At 47.7% G+C, this 21,807-nt stretch overlaps 6 protein-coding genes across 6 annotated transcripts; 2 read left to right on the top strand and 4 right to left on the bottom strand.

Annotated features, from left to right (window-relative positions):
• Positions 1 to 4: 4 nt before the first annotated feature.
• On the bottom strand, positions 5 to 1,704 carry EDB93DRAFT_1100096 (uncharacterized protein; the record flags this gene model as incomplete). The annotated part of the gene is made up of 6 exons (XM_041446970.1): positions 5 to 444; positions 563 to 696; positions 745 to 787; positions 838 to 984; positions 1,042 to 1,543; positions 1,681 to 1,704. 6 exons carry the CDS (start codon positions 1,702 to 1,704, stop codon positions 5 to 7), a joined length of 1,290 nt encoding a protein of 429 aa, XP_041312794.1.
• On the bottom strand, positions 1,522 to 2,445 carry EDB93DRAFT_1117851 (uncharacterized protein). Its single transcript, XM_041448394.1, has 3 exons — positions 2,169 to 2,445; positions 1,681 to 2,112; positions 1,522 to 1,543 (listed from the first exon to the last, which is right to left on the bottom strand). Exons 1-2 carry the CDS (start codon positions 2,370 to 2,372, stop codon positions 1,960 to 1,962), a joined length of 357 nt encoding a protein of 118 aa, XP_041312793.1. The 5' UTR covers positions 2,373 to 2,445; the 3' UTR covers positions 1,522 to 1,543; positions 1,681 to 1,959.
• A 999-nt stretch (positions 2,446 to 3,444) lies between these two features.
• On the top strand, positions 3,445 to 5,496 carry EDB93DRAFT_1117843 (Bystin-domain-containing protein; the record flags this gene model as incomplete). Its single annotated transcript, XM_041448393.1, has 8 exons — positions 3,445 to 3,598; positions 3,651 to 3,854; positions 3,907 to 4,051; positions 4,100 to 4,160; positions 4,213 to 4,540; positions 4,596 to 4,710; positions 4,758 to 4,938; positions 4,991 to 5,496. Coding segments are annotated over 8 exons (1,351 nt in total), but the record flags the coding sequence as incomplete, so codon positions are not given.
• Positions 5,497 to 6,323: 827 nt separating this feature from the next.
• Positions 6,324 to 6,809, bottom strand: EDB93DRAFT_1245612 (uncharacterized protein; the record flags this gene model as incomplete). The annotated part of the gene is made up of 4 exons (XM_041452336.1): positions 6,324 to 6,519; positions 6,568 to 6,625; positions 6,680 to 6,741; positions 6,793 to 6,809. 4 exons carry the CDS (start codon positions 6,807 to 6,809, stop codon positions 6,324 to 6,326), a joined length of 333 nt encoding a protein of 110 aa, XP_041312791.1.
• Positions 6,810 to 8,661: 1,852 nt separating this feature from the next.
• On the bottom strand, positions 8,662 to 10,835 carry EDB93DRAFT_1076199 (laccase; the record flags this gene model as incomplete). The annotated part of the gene is made up of 11 exons (XM_041445215.1): positions 8,662 to 8,747; positions 8,798 to 8,862; positions 8,914 to 8,937; positions 8,993 to 9,141; positions 9,196 to 9,982; positions 10,033 to 10,060; positions 10,112 to 10,187; positions 10,241 to 10,399; positions 10,443 to 10,520; positions 10,572 to 10,623; positions 10,672 to 10,835. The coding sequence occupies 11 exons, from the start codon at positions 10,833 to 10,835 to the stop codon at positions 8,662 to 8,664; spliced, it is 1,668 nt and encodes a 555-aa protein (XP_041312790.1).
• Positions 10,836 to 17,241: 6,406 nt separating this feature from the next.
• Positions 17,242 to 20,334, top strand: EDB93DRAFT_1218856 (fungal-specific transcription factor domain-containing protein; the record flags this gene model as incomplete). Its single annotated transcript, XM_041451111.1, has 7 exons — positions 17,242 to 17,478; positions 17,528 to 17,559; positions 17,616 to 17,685; positions 17,738 to 18,005; positions 18,052 to 18,677; positions 18,723 to 19,697; positions 19,767 to 20,334. Exons 1-7 carry the CDS (start codon positions 17,315 to 17,317, stop codon positions 20,332 to 20,334), a joined length of 2,703 nt encoding a protein of 900 aa, XP_041312789.1. The 5' UTR covers positions 17,242 to 17,314.
• Between the last annotated feature and the right edge of the window lie 1,473 nt (positions 20,335 to 21,807).

Genomic DNA, 21,807 nt, shown 5'->3' with positions numbered 1-21,807 from the left:
ACGTTTACATGCTCCCTTCCAACATCTTAGCCTTATAGTATCGGACCATCTCCTCCAAGCCCATCCGCACCGACCAACGGGGTTGCCATCCTAGGCTATTCTTTGCCCTGGTCGTGTCAGGGCGCCTCTTCTGAGGATCATCAGTCGGGATTGGCTTATAAACAATCTGCACGCGGCGCTCGAGTTTGATTCCATCTTCTTTTTGCACTTTCTCTACGATCTCGCGAACGAGTTCTGCGAATTCACCAATAGTGAATTCATCACCGTTACCAATGTTGACTGGGCGCGTTTCATCAGAGTTCATCAGGGCAATCAGACCGTCGATGAGGTCGTGGATGTACTGGAAGGAACGAGTCTGCTTGCCGTCACCATAAACGGTCATATCCTCGCCACGCAGGGCTTGGACGATAAAGTTGGACACCACACGGCCGTCGTGAGGGTTCACTGTGGGATCAACGTTAGATTAGCATTTGGTGTCTGATGAAAACGTGACGGAAACGAACTTCGAGGGCCTAAGGGGTGACAGTTAAGTAATGAAAACGGCACAGAGTGTAAGACTGACCGTAAGTGTTAAAAATACGCGCGACCCGAACATCCACGCCATCTTGATGATGGAAGCCATATGTGAGAGTTTCTGCAACACGTTTACCCTCATCATAGCAGGCGCGGGGGCCTATCGGGTTGACATGACCCCAGCTACAAGATAATAAAAAACACGATAAGAAGCAACTGAGCGTGGCTTACTAGTCTTCTGGCTGAGGATGAACTTCAGGGTCGCCATACACTTCTGGAGTGGAATTAGTACAGAAGAAGCCCCAATGTCGAAAAGAACCATACCGGATGTACTGCTAATGAGAAACCTAGCCTTCGTGCGCTTGGCTAAGCCGAGCATGTTTAGCGTGCCTATGAAAGAAGTCTTGATGGTTTTGACTGCATTGAATTGATAGTGCGGAGGAGACGCGGGACAAGCAAGGTGATATATTTCTGGGACGCCATGATCGTCAGACAGGAAGCGAATAGTACACAAGGTCAGAGGCTTACGATCACACTCGATCATGAAGGGCTCTACAACATCGTGACGGACCAATTCAAAGTTTGGGTGACCAACCCAGTGACTCACGGTGGTCTTTGAACCAGTGAAGAAGTTATCCAGGACGGTAACCTCATGGCCCAAGAGCATGAGACGATCGACAAGGTGAGAACCAACGAAACCAGCACCCCCAGTGACGAGAACGCGCTTCCTTGATGAGGGAGGTAAAAGCTTAACTGGGGCGAAGCGAGAAAGGGTCGTGTACGAGATCGACTGTGTGTCTGGATGGAAGATTGACTTGGACTGGTAGGCATTGGGGCCCTGCGTCAAATACCCGCGTCCTTCCTCTTCCTTAGCGTCTAGCTCCTGAACCTGGGACTCAGAAACTGAGACTACATAGTGCGATCGAAGATACAGTGATCGGAGGGCGTCAAGGGCCACCTCGCAGTCAAACCCAAAGCGTTGGAAGCCAACGCTAGTGATTTCTTGGCCGTTCTTATCCAGGGTCTGGGTCTATGAGTAGAAAAAATGCATCAGCGACACTGATCGATGAGAAAAAGACGGTCAGTACAGGTTGTTCAGATAATTTCTTGGGCATATTGAGCGTAGAAGTAATGAAGAGAAGTCGTTCATCAAACACTGTGACTTACATCTTTAACCGAAGACGAGGACATCCTGTGGAGATAGAGAGCAACCACAAAATGCGGCGTGCCTTGAGTTACTAGATGTCCACTAGAGTTCGCGCAATTTTGGCGTAACGTCTATTACTCCACAACGCATCAACATAAAAATTTAATTAGTTGACAGCTCGATAGCGTGACATCGAAAGTACAGCACCTGCTAGTTTTTTTTTTGAATCTCGACGTGTTGAGTCCAGCGGAAGGTTACCGCGCAGAAAAGTGCATTTTCCCTAGAGTTCGCGCACTTTGTCACACCATGTCACACGTCTGCCGCCATGCCTTTTCGCACTCCGTATCAGTGTCCGCACCGTTCGTCGCGCTGTCAGAGGCAATGGTACACGAAACAATCTGTACGACGCGGTAGAAGTGTGCAATCAATTCTATTGCAATAGTTATGTGATTGTAAGATATATAGTATTATATCTCGGCTCTCGAGAGTAACTAATGTGAATAATAAGGTGTAGCTTGTGCAGGTATATGATAATTGTGAAGAGAATGATGAGGAACGGTATGATAGTGTGTGTTGCTAGGTGCATGATGTAAATTATGCTGGGGAGAGAATGGATAATGCAGGTGTCCATGAGGAAGTAAAGTAGGTGCAACTTGAACACCAGAATGAACAGCGGCCAAGGGAGGATCAGACATTGACAGCGCGTGAACATAATGTGGAGTAGTGGATGAGGATGACGCTGGTAAGCCCGTCGAACGGTCGTTGAGTTGACGACGAATTGCAGGTTCGACAGAGTGCATAACACTTCTGTTTGATGGTCCGCTTACTGATTGGGTTGCCTGCAGCATCGAGGTGCTCAATCCAGTCCACAAGAACTTTTTCTTGATGCTCGGAGAGTAGTTGCTGATGTTTGTGGGCTTCCCTAGGAGGACGAACACCACGAAAGCGGCCACGAAGAGTACTCTCGGGAATACCATAGTAAGTTGCTGTTCTCCTGATGTTTGGTGTGTTACCAGCTCGCTGATCTTCCCAAAGCTTTGCGCAGGCCTTCTTGACTTTTTCTTCTTGAGCCTCGCGCAGCTGTTTGGACTTGACCATGCAGCCGTTGGGGACTTCAATTTTGCATTGGTGTTTTTGTGCCGCATTTCGGCATTGCGGAGTTTTGATTTACACAGTCTCAATGTAACGCTTTGCATAGATTGTCACGTCTGGGGCATATTTCTTTTATCACAGATGATCCTGACAAGCATGTAGCCCCGGAGAAATTTGTTTTGGTATTTCCTCATCATGTATAACCATCACACCACATTCCAGAATTTTATGAGGTGATCTGACCTTCATAGTGAGCCTTCTATGCACAAAATTGCCCTCCAGCACCAATAATTTCGCCATAGGACGAGATCTACTTCGGTTTTCTTCAAATAAAAAATACCACACTATGTATTACGCTAGGGGGAACTTGACTATACCATACATAAGGATTCTGTGCAGAATTGCGTGTGCTAGAGTCGATGCGCGGACTCTCGGGACACACGGACTCGTGGGACTATCTAGTAATGGTTAGATTTTTCTGCCTGTGCCGTCAAAGCGGAAACGAAAATCAGATTGAACCTTAGTAACTCCCTCAGTACCGAACGAGCAGTTAGTACTACATAGTTACACCAGACCCGATGTGGAATTCTTTCCTTAAACTATTATCAGGACGACTAGGAGGGTTGTATGTAATTATTAAGTAATCAATATCTATCAGAAAATAATGTTTCGGTAAATCGCATACATACCATCATGCCTCGAGTACAGAAATCAGTGAAGCCAAGGCATGACCCTCTCCTCGCACAACTGGATGTCGATGAGAAACAAGCGAAATACGGTCGCATATCTCAACCGGGGAAGCGCACCAAGCGGCAGAAATCCTCCGACGATGAAGAGAACACAGAAGTGTGTACATTCTAGTCGTGCTCGTTAAAATGATTGATCGAGCAATGCACAGGTACTTGACCCAAAAATGTCGAGGAGAATCTTTGAGCTCGCGAGGGATCAGCAAGAAGAGATCGATATGCCCGAGGACGAGGATGAGCCTCGGCATGAAGATGAACGCGAGAACTTTAAGCCCAGAGTACAATTCGCCGATGATGATGATGAGAACAGTGACGATGATGACATGAGTGATAACGGTGATGCAGAGGATATGTTTGTCAGTGCATTCTGATGTAGCTAGCTTGCATCTCACCATCCATCCCCCTCAGCAAATAGATTCTGGAGATATTAAAGTATTGGATGCGCTCCTGCCATCTAATTCTGGTGAACGCCGAACATTAGCGGATATCATTTTTGCTAAATTGGAGAGTGGGGAGACCAATGGTGTCAATGTCATGCAAAAAGTGCAGCAGGGTACGGATCAAATCCTGGTCGCTCAGGCTATCATCTCATATTTTCCAGATCAAGAACATCCTGATCCAGCACTCGGTCTTGATCCTAGACTTGTAGAATCTTATTCAAAGCACGTACATCCTGTCTCACGCAATGTTTACTGAATCTCATGTTTCTTGCAGACTCGCAATCTTCCTGCACGGGTATAAGTCGGGGCCATTACCAAAATTCTTCAAAGTGATTCCTTCGCTCCCAGCATGGGCAAGAGTCTTGGCGCTCACTCGTCCCGAAAATTGGAGCCCTCATGCATGTAGAGCAGCAACACGAATCTTTGTGTCGACGATGAAGCCTGCTCAGGCTCAAATATTTCTTTCCGTGGTCCTCCTGGATGCAATACGGGAGGATATACAGAGCAATAAAAAACTCAATGTACAATATTATGAATGCCTAAAGCGCGCATTATTTAAACCTGCAGCATTCTTCAAGGGTATCGTGTTCCCGATGTTGGAGGTGGGTTGTCGGACTTACATTTCTAACCATACTTAATCACTTTCACTATTACTAGGACGGCTGTACCCTTAAAGAGGCCGCTATCATTGCTTCTGTCGTTGCTAAGAAGAAAGTGCCTGTCTTGCATTCTGCGGCAGCTTTACTTCGGATAGCAAACATGGACTATACAGGTACAATATCATTTTTCGTTATCTTCAAGGTAACTTATTGCTTTCAGGACCGAATTCTCTATTTATTCGCGTGCTGATCGACAAAAAGTACCAACTTCCATACAAAGTTGTTGATGCCTTGGTGTTCCATTTCATTCGTCTTTCCAACACTTACAAGGCTCGTGGGCGTGGCGACACCCAAAAGCTTCCGGTGCTCTGGCATCAAAGCCTGTTAGCTTTCTGCCAGAGGTCAGGTTGTTGCATTCGATATCGGTACCAATCTAAATCTGGCTTTTTATAGATACTCACCGGATCTCACCCCTGACCAAAAAGATGCTCTCCTGGACGTCATTCGCGTTAACCCCCATCCACAGATCGGCCTCGAAGTGAGAAGGGAGCTGGTTAACTCAGTAGCCCGAGGAGAACCTCGACCCGACCTCGCTCAAGATGTAGACATGTCATGATGATGTGTCTTCTTTCGCCTTTTATACATGTATTCATTCTTTGATTATACGTCGTCCGATCGACGAGCTGGCCGGGCCTGTCCTCAAAGGGCAATATTCGTTACCTGGACGATTGTATGATTGCTATAATTTATAACCCTAAACAAGGTACGCTTTTTCTGGGTTTCTTCATATAGTTTTTAGTATCAAAAAAAGTCTGAACGATGTCCTGCGGGGTTATTACTGTCAAATTGTTTGACCCCCATGTGTACATTACTCCACCGCTCCCTGTCAGTGTCTTCGTAGTCCACTCTTTACAATGCGAAAAAATACTTAATGAGATAACTGAGACGAATTAGCCAGGATGGGCAACTCACTGTGCGCTTCCGTGTCAGATTCTACTCTTATCTCCGTTTCTGAATCTTTGAAGACTACAAAAAGCCATTCTCAACCTCGACGCTGATCTATTCACTAGCTCTACACCGCACTGTCAAAAGTACGATATCGGCGCGCCATTCGAACAACAGCAACTGTAGTGTACAATGTAAATGTCCAAATGTGAACAGATTGAGGCCTTGTCAGACGTATTTTCACTGCCTGGAACCTGGCCCCGATTTGGTCTCAAAAACACCTGCAGGACAAATGATGGGCAGCAACCACAATGTTCAATTGCTTGTTTGTATGCGGAAGAAGCAAGATCTAGGTATTGATGAGCTGACAGGTGGTGAATTTAGAAAAAACGAGGAATGTCAAAGAGTCTGGGCGGGGACCCCTTGATATAATGTTGAGGATGATGTGAGTTTTCGACGGGTTGAGAATATACCAGCTAGCTGCGCACATGCCGCAAGTGCGATGATCGGTTCTGTGCGGCATAGCGCAGCAGCAGGGGAAATGTCTCCACATTATGAAACGTTTCGTCCTTACATATGTTAGAACATGTACCCACGTAGTGCTGCTATCTCAGGTCGTCCCTGTTTGGAGCAAAGATGCACATATCCGGCGAGCGTTCCTCCCGTTGGCCGAATTGTGTGAACCATCGCTGGTTTTTCGATCAAGTGACTGTATAGATAGAGGCCTATTGATCAAAACAATACCAACTATCGCAAAATATTACTGAGCGACCTTATAAAGAAAAATAGGCCACGAAAAATCTCACTGGACAGATAGTTAGGCGCAGCGATTTCGCACTCTTTAAAACGAAGGCGCAATGTCCAGTGGCTGCGTCGCGTTTAAGGGTCCAAGTCGTGCTCTCGGCAAGCCCGGCCAGATCGTAGAGGTGTCGATGGCAGCTCGTATGATTGCGGCCTCTTGACAGTCCGACGTAATGTAGGCGTGCAGGACTGGAGTGAATCGAGCAGTGATTTGACTGCCATCTATACGTTTTGTACTGTGAGCGCTCTGAAAAAGAAAGAGGCTGAGAGGAAAGACAACATACCCAATACCATTGAAGTCGAGTACAGGCTTGGGTATCAAGTCTTCTGGACTCATGAAACCTGGTGATTGACAATGTACTGAGGTGAGAAAAGGAGACTACGATGGTCATAAACCGACTGTAAGATCCTGAATGGTCCTAATGTTCATAGCCCGCAAGACACCAGAGGCATCTATACTAGGAGACATTCGTGAGTGGTAAAGATAGAGATTAAAAAGTCAGACATACAGAGAAATGATAGACATCGTTGGCCTCGGTCAGTGTTGTTTTTTCGCTGACCTGCGTCATGACTTGCGTTGGTGTTACGAATTGCAGAGAGTACGAGAGTCGCTCACATTGATCTTAACGCAAATTTCAGCGTCGATGATGTTCATATCCACGACCCGCGGTTTGGAGAAAGTAAGTCTATAGGTTGGATACAAGCATTATCTATATCTTCTGTCTTACTAGCTCGTATAGGTCGCGTGAGCCCTGTATGGACCTGGAAAGAGGGGGCATGTGTAAGTTGGCAACTGGGAAACGAAAGATTAGAAACACTCACCTGTCTTCTCGAATTTGCTGACCCTGGAATATTGCAAGGTTTGAAATCGTCGTGAGCAAAGGCAGGCGCACTTACTTCCAAACTACAGGGAAGAAGTCCTGGTAGAGGCCTTCCATGTCGGCATAGAAAGTGAGCATGATCGTCGCTTCCTCAGGCTTGCCGAGGTTGTTGCTGCGAGAAGAGTCTCAGTGAGTCCGAGTCGGGTGAAAAGTTATGCAGCGTGATAACGCAAAGACACTTGCGGCTGAAAGGTCAAGTTCCTGGTGAAGACGTGTCACGTTGTTCCAAGCTGTATATTAGTTGAGATTGGATGTGGATCGGAGAACTTAGAGTCTCAGCAAGGAGGTCTTTTATATATTTCGAGGTCGCATGGACTATACCTCTTTCCGCGGTTTGCGATTTAGCCAGAGTCTCCTTGATGGGCTTTCTCGTACCTTGTTGCTTTGGTACCTCCTGCTGGTCACATAATGCATAATGCCCCCCTTAATTGGGTTTTGCCAGGCATGATGCATAGTTCTTGGCCCTTCCTGTGCCTTCAATGTCTCCAGAGTGCCTGTTGCTGGGGAACCCAATTATTACGATGTATGTGCCCTTCCGATTTACCACATGGTAGAAAACCCCACTTGCTAGACAGGCTTCTCCATAAACCCTTTCCCGTGACGTCGCTTGCTCGGAAGTTCGTCGTTGGCACCCTCACCGTGCCCGCCATATCGTGCTCCTTTCATTACGTCACAGGTGGACAGTGATCAGTACCAAGATTTGATCTGCCTGCCACTATGGTCCGAGTAGATGATATTGGGACCTAAACAGTCACGGTGGACCTATACTTGTGGGGAGGTGGGTCATTGTTACAATCGCGCAACTAGCAGGTATACGCAGGCAGGAGCCAGGTTATGCACCATGGCGCATTTCGCGACTGCAATATCTTATTGCATTGGCACATAAATAGTAGTGCTGACCCTGCTGGTCTCAGTGATGACTCGGAGTCAACTGTCAAACGAGCTGCAAGATGGTAAACCTGCTTCAACCAGCACTTGCACTTGCAGGGTTGTGCAGAACGTTCAAAACGCATTGGCTTGGTTGTAAGTGTGCACGGCGCTAGCTGGGCTTCGCCTGCTCAGCTGCCAGTTCTCTGAGAAACAACGTATAGACTGAGAGATTTATGATGACTAAGCAAATACTGCTAAAGAAATTAGGCTTTAAAAGGTCGCCTCGCTGAAGAGATACATATGGAGGTGGTTGAAGCGCTGAAGAATTGTTCTTCCTTCATGAGTAAACCTTTGTAAAGAGCCGCGCAATGCCAGAATGCTAGGTGGTGCCCGCAGCCTGGTCCCTTTAACCGAGTCAGCCAGTTGAAATGTACACATTCAACGTCAACATTCAAATTGGCTCCATCTGTCCCTCACAACTCTCACATGGAACTGCCAAGTGCAAAATAAAATAGTAAATAAAATACCCGCTCAATACAGTACTTTGCCCGACTTAATTGTTCTCTGATATCAAGATTCAAAAATAAAATAAAAACCTTATAGAGTAGGACTAAAGCCCTATATTGGTCAATTAAGATCTAAACCTCCCTCAGGTAACGTAGGAGGCAATCCCTGGTAATTGTCATAGATTGGACATAAACGATCCCATTCATCTGTAAAGCAGCTCAGCCGTAGAAATACAGTTTCTTGACGTATGACCTACACGGCACGGGGCTCACATGTGCGTCGGTATCCGAGGGACTTTCCGCCATCACCACGGAAAAACCACTGGATTTAAAGAATTAGCCATTGAGTTCATGAGAAAATTTACACGCATACTCTGCAAGATGCCAGTCAATATGACTGTTGGTTCGGAGTTAGTATTCTTCTTGAAAAACTCGATAAAATGACGTCATACCAATGCAAGAACCAGGGACCAGAATTGTCGGTGACCCATCGTATCACCATTTGTTGCCCAGCGCTCCCAGCACTGACTACATCGCGGCGAACGGGGTTCTGATAATTGAAGGTACTGCTTCCCGCGCTCTGTACAACATCGAATGTATGCTAATACTCATGAGTAACCAGCTAAATGTGCCTTCAAAGTCACGGCGAAATTACCCCGTGAAGGTGTATGGGATGCTGGTACAATATATATGAGTGACATAAGATATTGGATGAATGGAAAAGACGCAAAGGTCCGCCTGGACCAGTTATTGCCACCGTCAACTCTATCACTTTGTTGGCCTCGAGAACGTACACACTCCCGGGTGGGAGGAGCTGAGAAGCGTCTCGAGCTCCACTAAGGATTTGGAGTAGAACAGGAACGGTGGGGAATTGGAATGTGACATTATTGACAAAGAATTGTAGGCCAGTGACGGAAACATCGAGGGCGATGTTGATATCTGCCTTACCATACTCTGAAATGCCAGGAGCACCGGGGTTGATTAGAGCGTGCAAGTTTGTCTCTTGCAATGGGTTCGTAGGTGTAGTCGGGTCAGCCTCTGGGGCGCCTTGGTAACGTAGGATAGCAGAGTTCATTCCCCCATCGTAGGTCGCATTTGCCGTATCTGGAAGACTGCGTACCCAGTAGTTATCTACTGGCTGATCGGTTACTAGAATCACAGAGTAGCGCTGAGCTGCAAAAATCTGGAGCTGATCTACCACCAGAGGTACTGTCAGTTGTCCATCCGCTTCGACGACAGTTAAATTATGGCCATCAATGGAGAACAGGACGTTGGAGTCGCATGACATTTGAACCAAGCGCAGGCGATATCGCTTCCCCGGCATGACGTTGATCACAGCAAGCTCAGACTGGGGTCCACCAGCATAGCGACCGTGTCCGTTGATAAGCATAGACTGGGCAACAGGTATAGTGTCAAGTAAGTCTGGAGCTACAGTATGATACCTAGTGATCCTGATTTAATCGGGCAGATTACCCATGTTCGCAAGACTCACCAGTCGGCAAGCGTGATCACAGTACTTGCTGGAAACACATGATGGTCAGAGGGTTCATATGAACCAATTTACCGCTCACCATCGTCGACATCGTACATGTATGCCAAAGGGTCTTGAGGATCATAGATTACCAGGGGTCCCCTGAGACCATCACACTGTTCCATAGGTCAGTTCTTTAATGCGCATGCAAGGTTCGAGCAATACTGACATATTGGACAGAATAATGACTGTGATACCAGTAAGTGCCCGCCTGATTCGGGGCGGAGAAAGGATATAAAAAAGAGTGGTTCGGCGTAATGGGGCATTGTGTGACGAAGGACGTGCCATCCGCGTAATTCGTCTTATTCTGGGAGATACCATGCCAGTGCTGTGGTAAACAATGTTAATTATAACAGTATTGATGATTTGACACTACTTATGACACTGGTAAGCACAAACATCGAGTCATCCTTCAGCTTGTTGACAACTTCGATGTCAAAATGATCTCCCTATTCAGAGGTTAGCACTGGCGCCCGACAAGGAGTTCAACAAAAGTTCACCTTCTGGGCTGTAATCAAAGGTCCAGGAAATGTGCCATCAACAACAGTTGCTCTGTCAAAGATCAGAAAGGAGTTTCGAGTGCCGTGATAATAGACTCACGAGCGGTTGTAGCCATCGGGAGCGATGAATCTATTACCTATGGTTAATCGAGTTTTAGGACCATGTACAGCGGGCTGAGATAGTGGGTAGGACTGTGAGCGAGATATTATGGATGTAGCATTAATTGATGAGATGAGAGAAACGATTACAAAAAGAATAAACATTGTTCGCGATAGGTAGTGATGCATTCACCAGTGTAATGGAAAGTAGAGCAAGATTACAATGTTCTTACGGCTTTTATCTTGCACAAGTGGATAGCCTTAAGATGTTCTGAAGTGTTCTTATTCAATCGGTACTTTGTCGGTGCGTGATTATACCACCCGGCCCCTGCCAACCAAATATCAACGATGTACTGCTCCGGGGACTTGTTAACAATCCGTTGATGCCTTCAGTAACGATGACGTACCGCGACACCATGACTCGGACACGATCCACCACCGAGTATTGACTCTGGATGTTAGTGCTAGGATACCACAACAGCTTGAATCAACTCTTCACGCACAGGAAATGCTGTCAAGCACAAAGATCCTGCAGGAGTATCCGACTAGCCTTTGCTCCGTTTAGAGCGCACGCTGTGACGCACCATGTGCTTGTGGCACGTTGGGAGCTCGAGATGCCGACTGTGTATTAGGTGCTTAAGTATCTCTGTACAGAATTTAAAGTGAGACGGCCGTCAGCCTTAATGATAGTTGAGGCGAAATAGTAAATGACCGAAGGTTGTGCCATTATTGGATCGTGTAAGTCGAGCTGAGGTGGCCGTCGGGGAGGCTCGCGGGCTATGGTAATTGGGGTACCGAACATATGACTACAGGTAGTGGAGTTGATTTTAATTTTGGAAGTCAGGCGGCCGTTGTAGCGACTATAACTGGTGATGCGCCTGTGCCCTCAGGCAAGCTAGGCCCGTGATGATGGCTTGGACCTAGCTTCACAGGACTTAGCTAATTGCTCTGATGCAGCGAGCCACATAGAACCTGCGAGTTCACTGAGGCATTAGTACACTCACGGCAACCTGGGGATAGAGGAGACAACAGATTGAATCCAAGGTGTCTATGACCTGACATTGTCTAAGAGGTTCGGAGTCGCAATCACGGTGACCCTGTATCGTGTTCCAAGTCCGAGTCAAGCACTGCCAAACAGCTAGACTCGGTGACTCGGTGCCACCACAATTGCAAACAAACAAAGGTTTTCAATCAAAGTTTCAGTGGACTCAAAGCTGAAATCATGATCTTATCTTTGTGAGTTCTATTAACTATTCTATTATTCATTTTTCAGCCCAAGTGTACCACGGGGTTCATCGACGATCAATACTATCTTAGTGAGGTGCTTATGACCGGACATCCGAGTCGACCTCGTCTTGTCTTTTGCCATGAACCCGAGTCAATCCGGTGGACAGCGCCGAACTCTGCTTAACCATCATGTGTTTTGGTGGGTGACCAAATCGTTGGAGTGGTCCCTTGACGTCTAGGATCTTGAGGCAGCACGTACTTATCGTTGTCACTGCGGCTCGATTGCCGTTCGTCTAAGCAATTAATCCGCACGCACGTCGCACCCTGGATCCTGACCCTCACAAATCATACACCGAGTAACTCAACACCGTTGCCTGACCCTTAGAAACCAGACTTTAGGTTCAACACTCGTTCAATTCGCGCCGTTGTTCCGTAATTTGTGAATGGGAGAATTTCGCTCAATAGTACTATGGTGATGATCCTTTTACTTTTTCTGTCATGCAATCCAGCTTCTGTTGCCAGTGCTGTCTTTTAATGACCAGTACAGCAGGTACCTTGCGCAATACCGCTCTTTCTGTCACGTGACGGTCAGACTTGCTTGGCGCAGCTATTCATTGAATATCGACGTGAGTATCACTCGACCAACCATGACCGAGACATCGTCCCGGGTCAATAATGGCCGTAAGATCAGCCCTGGATCCGCTGCGCAATTTCGTAGCAATATGCTGGATCCCTGAGTGTTGAATATCGAGTATTGAATGCCACTGTACTTCCTTCCCCAAGTGTTCTGTATGCTCCCAGTCCAAGGCATCGTCCCGACCTCCTTGGCTGACATTTATGACCAAAGCTCTCCCGCCCCTTCTATTTGCCTCTGTTAGTATTGAATTGACGATAAGAACGTACCAGGGCTCCATATTGTAGCTGCCAGGTTCTTCCTCTCATCACCGTGGTGTCGGACGGTACCTCATGCTAAAACCTGACAAAGCTACGTCAGGCTGGTAGCTACTGGCATATAAATTGCCAGATGTGATAAGTCTCGAATCCTCAAACACAATCGTCTTGTTTACGGTAAGTGATCAAAGACTTCGGTGACCTCGTGTTCATTTCGCATTCAGCTCTTCCTCAACGTGCCATTATTAGCACCTTTGCGTACATTACACAACCAATTTTCGAGGTGTTGCACAGTCACCGATGGTTCAGTATCAGTTCGCCTACCTCGCCATCCTTGCCGCTGCCGCTGGGGTGACGTCAGCTATCGCCCACAAGTCATGCATACCCATATGCTACATGGTTAAGGCTACCGCTGACTGCGGGCCTTACTACACAGCAGTCTGGTCAAAACCTGACGGCTGCTACCTTTGCTGTGGTACAACCTAGTTGAGGTAGTCATCGAGTTTATATATATATATGATGCATTTTATTTACCTATCTCCCTCAGGCAGGAAGCAAGACGTTGCTTATTATATAAAGCACTCCAACCCTTACTCCATGTACATGTTGCATGCTTCAGATATCCACCCAACTATTTGTCAGAATGAAAATATACCGCAAAGGTCTTAGCGTGGGATATGATCATATAAATGGCGCATAAGAAACTTGAGCAAAAGTCACTCATTGTCCCGCAGTATTAAGAAACGGCGAGGTTGGGGATAGGGCTGCGACCATGAGATGTCTCGCTCCACTACCTGTTTCCAAAGGGAGTGAACTCACTGCCCTGTGCTCTCAATCGAGCAAAATATCCAATAAATGACGGGCCATCGATCGGTTTGGCTCGGTCGTAGATTGGACATTTACTACACTACCACGATGTGGAGTCGACATGAGGTGGCCCCTGTCCTTTAGATCTGGAATTTGAATTTCTGGACTGTCGTCGGACTTGTGCGGCGTCTCCATCAGGACATAACCAACCATGAGTTTGCTTGATAAACGGATAGACGTCAAACTGTCTAATTCATCCTAAAGTTTGAGCAAGACTTTTAAACTGTGAAGAACTTACACAGGTTCTGTCTCGTTCCCTCCCGCGACGTGGTTAGGTTTATCCAATCATTATAAAACAGAGAAGCCTTGTCAGCTCAGCCTCCAACAACGCCAGCCACGCTCAGAAATTCTAGAACTCCAAGCTCACCGTTGTACAATAACGCCCAACAAAAATTCCATCAAACCTTACCTGAATTCCCGAACAGACGACGTCTCGGCGACATCAGTTGTCGAGCCAATCCTAAACATCGATGTCTGGATTGTATAAACCCATCAAGACTCATGTCTTTCAAGTTGCCGTGTCGCAACAGAAGCTATGTCTTCATCTCCACAATTTGTGCATGACTCGCGGCATGCGCCACAAACCCGAAATCAATATCCATAGAACGTGATCACACCAATCTGACGGACAGACGTCAACACGATCATCAACTGTGGAATAAATAAATATCGAGTCCCTGGATTGAAGGAGACTAGCCTCACATCCCACGCCACCCAGCGGACTGAGTTGGACTAGAAGCTAGGTTTTCATCTCTCTAATTCGGATGACATGTCACACCGTGACCTGGCACAGCAGACATGGTAGAGCTCACATGAGTTCATCGCGAACACGGCAGAAAACAAGCAGCACGGTGACCACTGCCCAGCATTCTCAGACTCCGTAATCATCTAAAGAGGAAGATCAGATTAACCTTTCTCAGATTCAAAAAACTCCCACAGTAGACACGCCCCGGTTTCATGAGGGGATGAGAGTGCTGTCACACATCTCGTCCACCCTGGACTGCGTAGACTGCTGTCAGCGTGCGTGATGCGTGTATCGGACCGTGATCGAGCTACTACCAGTATCCGAGTCGTTTAACCTCCATTAGAAGCTTCCACGGTGGACACCCCACCGTGACCGAGAGAAATAGAAGAAATGTGGGTGCATAAGCAATTCTACCCACATGTCATCTTTCTCCCTCGGGTGAATAATGATAGACCAGCATGCGTGCATGCATGCAAGGGTGCGTGAATCGCACCATTGAGGACCCCACATTGAGTATGTGTCAGCGAGACCAGAAATCGGGACCGAGTACAATCCGGCGCCGCCAGATATCCATATCTATCCCGGTCTAGCTTCAATCAGCACGTCCGGGTCCCAGGCCCACGTTATGAGTAGTACAGCGTCCGAAGAAGTACTGATCATATCTGCAAATCGACATCCCAGAATTAATACTAGGACATGACAAATAGCTGAATGTTGAACGTTCGACTAACAGTGGCGCCATGGTCTCCATTTACCTCGTTGGGATTGTTAATCGCACGGGTAGATGAGTAAGTCTGATCCCCATCCGCTCAGGTGGTGGAGGTCTAGTACATAGTGAGATAGTACGAGGGCAGATACAGGACAAAGTTAAATGGGCGCTTATAAAGCAAATAAGACCTTTCTTGTGATGATGGTGGCGTGTTAGTTCTGTTCCCAGTGGCACGAGCTCTGCGGCACTTATCGCAGATATCAAACGCGTCGGCGTCAAGATAGCTAATAGCGGAAGATGGAATGTTGAAAGACGGCGGAGTCCCGCTGTCATCACCCAGGCGACGTTAACACAAATGCGAAGAGTCAGCGCTGGGGTCCAATAGCAATCATATCGCACGGGATGTGAACGTGAGCGTAGAACAAGAACAAGACGACGAGAACGCCAATTCCTGGAATCCAAAGTGGCGTGAACGCGAGGAGTCTGCACAAGATCCAATAGCGATATGTCGCAATATTGTGACCGCAGAACAAGAACAACAAGCACACCACTTTCTAGAACCTATGGCAGGCAGCACAAAACAGAAAGCAAGAAGCGGAACAGCCTTGATCAAGAAGCAGAACGAATTACCAATGACACGTTGATAGAAGCACAAGCGAAGATAAGAGTTTTTTTTTTTGCAATACCGGCGGCATGGCAGTATATGGTCACCAATGGTGGAGAAGGCCGGCAATCGAATGAACAGCCTAACAATGTGGTGTGTGAATAGTGGAGTGCATCCGGTTCTCTCGACGTACATAGGTAGAGATGGTGGAGCTTTTTGGGGGTCGTGTGCGTGGTAGCTTGATGGGTGGATGGAATGCCGCCACAGATGGACCTGGAATCCTGATGCTAAAGAAACGACCCTGTAGAGGAGATGCATGCTGCGGAGGTCAGTAGGGAAATAGATGAGAGACCGTGATCAAATTCGACATGTATGGACCTCGCAACTCGTTCTGCAGACGACGTGGGCATATGCATTGCATAGCGTTGAGCCATGCTCGATCTGCAACAAACAGGTACATGCAGCCGAATGGAAGATGGAACAAACATCACCTGGATGAAGCCGCGGGGCCGTAGCAGAGTGCGCACAGCAAGGACAGTGGCGGAGCACGAGAGGAATCTGGAACTAAAATATCCAATCCCAATAGTTCAAGGTTAACTTTGAACACGTGTGCAACATCCACACGATGGCATTTCACGTTGATCGACGACGGCTATGGCTGGCGTAGATGTTGTCGTGCACATGTATATTCCACCACGACATATGGAGAGTGCAACTCCAGCCAGTGGGTGCAAATTGCAGTGAAAAAACCCGTAAAATCCATCATTCCGACGTCGCATGATGGAATTTCAAGTGGATTGAAGATGGACGCAGATCCTATCATGCACATTGTACCGCGACATAATAAAGCGCAGATCGTAGTGACGCATCGTTAAAAAATCGTAGATCCACCGTCCTGTCATATGCAAGATTTACATGGACTAGCATCTCAGATCTGCAGTTTCAAAGTCAAAGTCAAAACGAGTCACCCCAGATTCACATTCACCGAGAAATCTGCAGAGCATAATTGTCTGAGGTGATCACAATGCAGAGGTTCGAGACCCTGCGGTGAGATAAGAACTTTGACCTGTCGTGAGTGGAGAGGAGGATGGGTGAAGCATATGGAGGAGGATGTGATACGGCTAGGTCACGAGACTGGAGCCAACATGTGGGGAAGAGCGATTTTATTGCCCGGTTTACACTACGTGGGGGTTAAGTTGAGACGGCGTTGATGACAACCGAGATCTGTACGGCGGAGATAGTGATGGGGGGGTTGAGTACCTTTAATAGTCAGGGTCAAATAATGCACACAAAGGCCGCGTTTTTTTAGATGAATATTAGATTACCTAATATAGAAAAGTGTGGATCAGAGCGTAGTTGTCGGAACCAAATTGGAAAATGACGGCGGAAGCAAATTCCTGTCTTGAAAGGGGCCCGGCGGAGTGTTTAATATAGTAAGATTGAATCCTAATCGAGTGAAAGAAATACTATATTAGGAAATATAATCTCTTATGGCAGTAGAGTGCCTCGCATGTGGGGGCGGATTAGGGTTAGATTGCACATGAGCGTAAAACCCGAGTGAAAACGGCTCAGTTCTGATTTCAATTCCTCCCTCGAGCGTCATGTCCGACGTCGAACCACGCTCAAAGACTCAACCAAGATCAACGAACGTTAGGTCAAGAACGAGTCCTCCTCCCAACGAACAAGACCAAAGACCACCAACAAAGAGAGCAAGAAAAGCTATCAACTGCGAGCCTTGTAGAAATTCAAAACTCAAATGTGATAGGTCAGTAAACTACGCCAATTTCAATAATAACCACTACTGACGACAACAGAAATCGACCATGCTCGAGTTGTGTTCTAAGAGGTCAGTTCAAACCATCTTGTTTTTTTCAAAAAAAAAAATTACTCAACGTTACAAAGGAACCATTGCTTTATGCTACCAGGATGCTCGTGGGCATGAATCAGACTTGAACTTACGTTCAGACGACCAGTATGATTTTTTCTTTCATTCCAACCAGTCTCATGTCTTCATGCATAACCAGAAATGCCTCTAGAGTGGATCCAATGCAAGAAATAACTCGTTTGAAACACAGCGTCTCGCTACTCGAAACTTTTATCATTGCAAACCACCGAAATCTTCCATTCAAACGTCCACTCGACCCTCCACCTTCAGGTCCTCCAAGTCCACTCAAGAAAGAGCCTCAAGATTCTGACTCCGTCGATCGCGATAATCCTCCCGGCATGATCGGCTCCCAGGGACACGGCGGCTTCTACGCTGGTACTACCTCTGTCGTTACTCATCTCACAATGGTCAGTTCTCTTCCTCTCATGCATTTATCCTCCTCACACAATCCAGAACGAAGCGCGCGCTTCAGACGACCCAATGGACAGGCACCCATCTCAAGAAGGCCTCGTCAACGATGAAATCGCAGCTTCAACTCATGAGTACGACAGAGACCTCCTAGAGCTCCTCCCAGCCCTCGACACAATCGACACCCTCGTCATCTACTATTTTGAATACTGCAATTGGATTTACCGTCATGTAAACCAACCCGCATTCACTGCCGCGTGGGCTCGCTTCAAGAGCGGCTCTTCTCCAGATAGAGTCGTCCTCGCGACTGTCTGCATGATCATGGCTATCGCCGTTCATTACTTGCCTCCCCGCGACCCACTCATCGCACATCTAGCAGATAACCATGAAGAACTCGGAAAACGCTTTTACGACGTTATGCGCACGGCACTCGATCGACATCGTGCAGAGTCCAGAACTTACACCCTCGAACTCGTCGAATGCCTCCTGATCCGCTCTCACTATCTCAATCTCAGCAAGACAGATAGCGAAGAAATTTGGGCAATTCGGGCCGAATTAGTCAGTATGGGCCTTGCAATGGGCCTACACCGCGATCCATCTAGGTGGAGAATGAACAAGGAACTTGCAGAGAGAAAACGTTGGGCATGGTGGCATATTATACTACTCGAACGGTGCGTTCCTTCGTTTCTCTTACGTACACGCCTAATTCTTCCCAGGTGGCAAGCCTTCATGTTTGGTCGTCCTCTTGCCGTAGCTTCCCACCACTTTGACACCCAACTTCCCTCTGTGTCCCCCATCATTCCCACAAACCCTCCACAACCACGTCTCTACGCCCCGAATCTCGCACTCTTTCGCCTCGCCTACGTCCTAGGCGACATCATGGACAGTGCCGTCTCGCTTCGCTCCGTGTCATACGACACGATCATGGCGCATGATAAAGCTCTCGCTAACTGGATGGACAACTTACCTCAAGAACTCGATCTGGACGAGTTCAGAATTGCACGCGCCCTCGCAAGCTCAGACATAGTTACGAGAAGACTGGGCGTACAAAGCGTCATCATCCGAACAAGCTACTACCACATCCGCTTCACACTCCACAGACCATACGCTTCCGCATCACCCTCCCTTTTCCTCAATGACAAAGACAAGCACGATAAACCCGAGAAAGACCCTAAAGACGCTGCAAAATCCGAACGCCAAGCAAACAGCCTCGATATAGCAGTAGGCAGCGCCGACAAACTTATCACGCTCGTCGATCACGCCCGCCCAGACTTTCTTGCAAATGCCAGCCTAGCAGTACCAGGCCACATGTCCTGGGGACCCTTCCACGTATTCAGCGCTGCCATGTTTTTCTCCTTCCAACTCATCTCAAATCCAAACCAACCAGGCGCAGGCCTCTTCCGTGCAAACATCAAGAAAGCGCTCGGCACTCTCGATTTAAGCCGCGGACAAGCAGTTGCAGACCGCGCACTCGATATCTTAGGCGCCCTTCAACCCCTCTACGAAGTCGGATTCGCAGACATGGAGGCAAGCGAACGCGAAAGTGTCAAAGGACGTGTCCTCGGGCTTGTCAAAACCCTCGCATTCCCCTATCACGACCAGTCGCGTTCATTGCGGAGCGGGGCAGCCGATAGCCCCCACAACTACTCGGGTGGCAGTCCAAGCGGTTACATGGGCAGCCCACCGGGCGGGTACGCAGCCGGAAGTCCTAATAATGGCGCAGCGGTTTTTGGCGGAAGCCCGAATGCGAGCGTGAGGAGGAATAGCGTGGATTACCCGCCTCATACACATACAGCTCAACCGCGATACGTGCCGCCTAATACATCCCCGCCTTATCCGTACCCTGAGAATAGGGGGTATAGTGATGTGAGGGGGTCGTATGAGGGTGCGAGGTATGTGGATGGGGCTTCGAGGACGGTGCCTGCTTCTGGTTCTGCGGCCTCGACGACGGCGAGCACGTATCCGGATCCGCCGCCTCCTGCGCCTGCACGAAACCCATATCCACCGTCTGGGTCAGGGTCGGCATCAGGGTCGGCATCAGGGTCTGGGAATCCGTACCCTGCACCACCGCCACCTGTGCCAACACAACCATATTCTGATTCTGTACGATCGTATCCGCCTACATCTGATGGTACACATGTTCAAGCACCTTACCCCGACACACGGCCCTATCCTGTGCAAGGCAGCATAGGAGGGAGCAGATCGTCATACCCCTTTACATACCCGACGCCAGTGGAGGAAGATTCGATGTGGGGAGCGTCATTAAGCCAGGCAGAGTGGGCGCGGTTTCTAGATGTCATGCAGCGCCCTACAGGGGAGAGAGGATGAGACTTGGACATGGGCATTAGCAACGACATGCGCCACATGTAATCAACCGCTCGCTGTTCGCTGCATAGGATCACCACACCAAACACGACTACTACGCCGCAACGCACTGCGACGACATCTGTACGTTTTCATTTTCATTTTGGATCTAGATACCTCTACCCAACCTTTACCTATCTGGCATTTTTGCATCGCACTTTCTAGCTACCCGACGCTGCATTCTTAATTATCTCCCATGCTTCATAAACATTTCTCTCATGCGCCATTCCATCCCATGTCCATATCCATCGCATACGCGTAGTTCCTTTCCTTTTTTTTTGTTTGATTGTTGTATTCATCGAATGGCGAATGCATGATTGAAATTTCACAGTGTACTTTTTATATTCACGATATGTATACCGATGCCAAGTGATAACTCCCACTCCCCACACCAAGCCACTATTCCCCACACACCCACACTCCCTCCAGTCCAGTCCTCCTATCCCGGAAGCTTAGCTTGACCCCCATCAACTAACTCCATCGAACGACACCCCCCCATCCCGTTCCAACGCTCCCCATCCCAACACAAACCCATTACCCAAGTCTTACCCACCGCACGACGACCCTTGTAACACGTGTCCGATCCCTTCGCTTGATGTACGTACGGCATACCTACTTAGTTACCTATTTTTTTTTTTCTTTTTGGTTTTTCCTACCTATATACTTATACTGCGTTTTTTTTTCTGTGTATTGCGTTTTTGTGTATTATATACATGCATCCGATGTATCATAAATTGAAAGTCTTTGGGAGGATGGTTGGATTTCTTGTATATGCTCTCCCGCTCGACAATGAATTTGAGAGTGAACGAAATTTTGACAAGGAAGCTACAGCCTACTCATTTAACCGCGCACTGCCTCCCAAGTTGAAGGGTTGTTACTGCAGTGGAAATTTCGACGGCGCCAAGTGTCCATCATGAACGGTAAATTTGTCATTGGGATTTCGTTGAAGTGTACGTTAGTTTTTTAGATCCGGCCATCACGTTCCGTTCTTCCCAGGTAGGTGCGAGTCTAAAAGGCATCAATGGGAAAAAAGTCGGGTAAGTAATTGTCTTATCGCGTCAAGGCATGGGTTTCGAGAAGCCTTCATTTTACTCGAGTTCCGAATTCGAAGGGGAAGGCTGAGAAGTTTGATTTTTGGGGCGATGATGTCTGAAAAACCAAAGTGTTACTGTAATACTGTGAGAGTCGATATAACAGAGATTGCACCACTGTCGTGAGCAGGAGGGAAAATCCCTTCAATAACTGGAAGAGGGGCATCGGCGAGCTTACTGCCTAACACAAACAATTGCAAGATGTGGAAGTCATGAGCTGCCAGTCTCTTCATCTCAGAGGTGTTGTTCACAAACTTTCGAATTATGCCATCGCCAGACATTGAGACCTAGCAAAATCTAACGTTCATTTGAGGACATTAGCAAGTAACTGCACCCTGTAAGGAGG

Source organism: Suillus bovinus (genome assembly GCF_016758785.1).
Source record: "Suillus bovinus strain UH-Sbo-P2 chromosome Unknown EDB93scaffold_3, whole genome shotgun sequence".
In the NCBI taxonomy this organism is placed as follows: Eukaryota; Fungi; Basidiomycota; class Agaricomycetes; order Boletales; family Suillaceae; genus Suillus; species Suillus bovinus.
The sequence above is the reverse complement of the archived record's forward strand: the minus strand, read 5'-3'. Positions and strand labels throughout refer to the sequence as shown.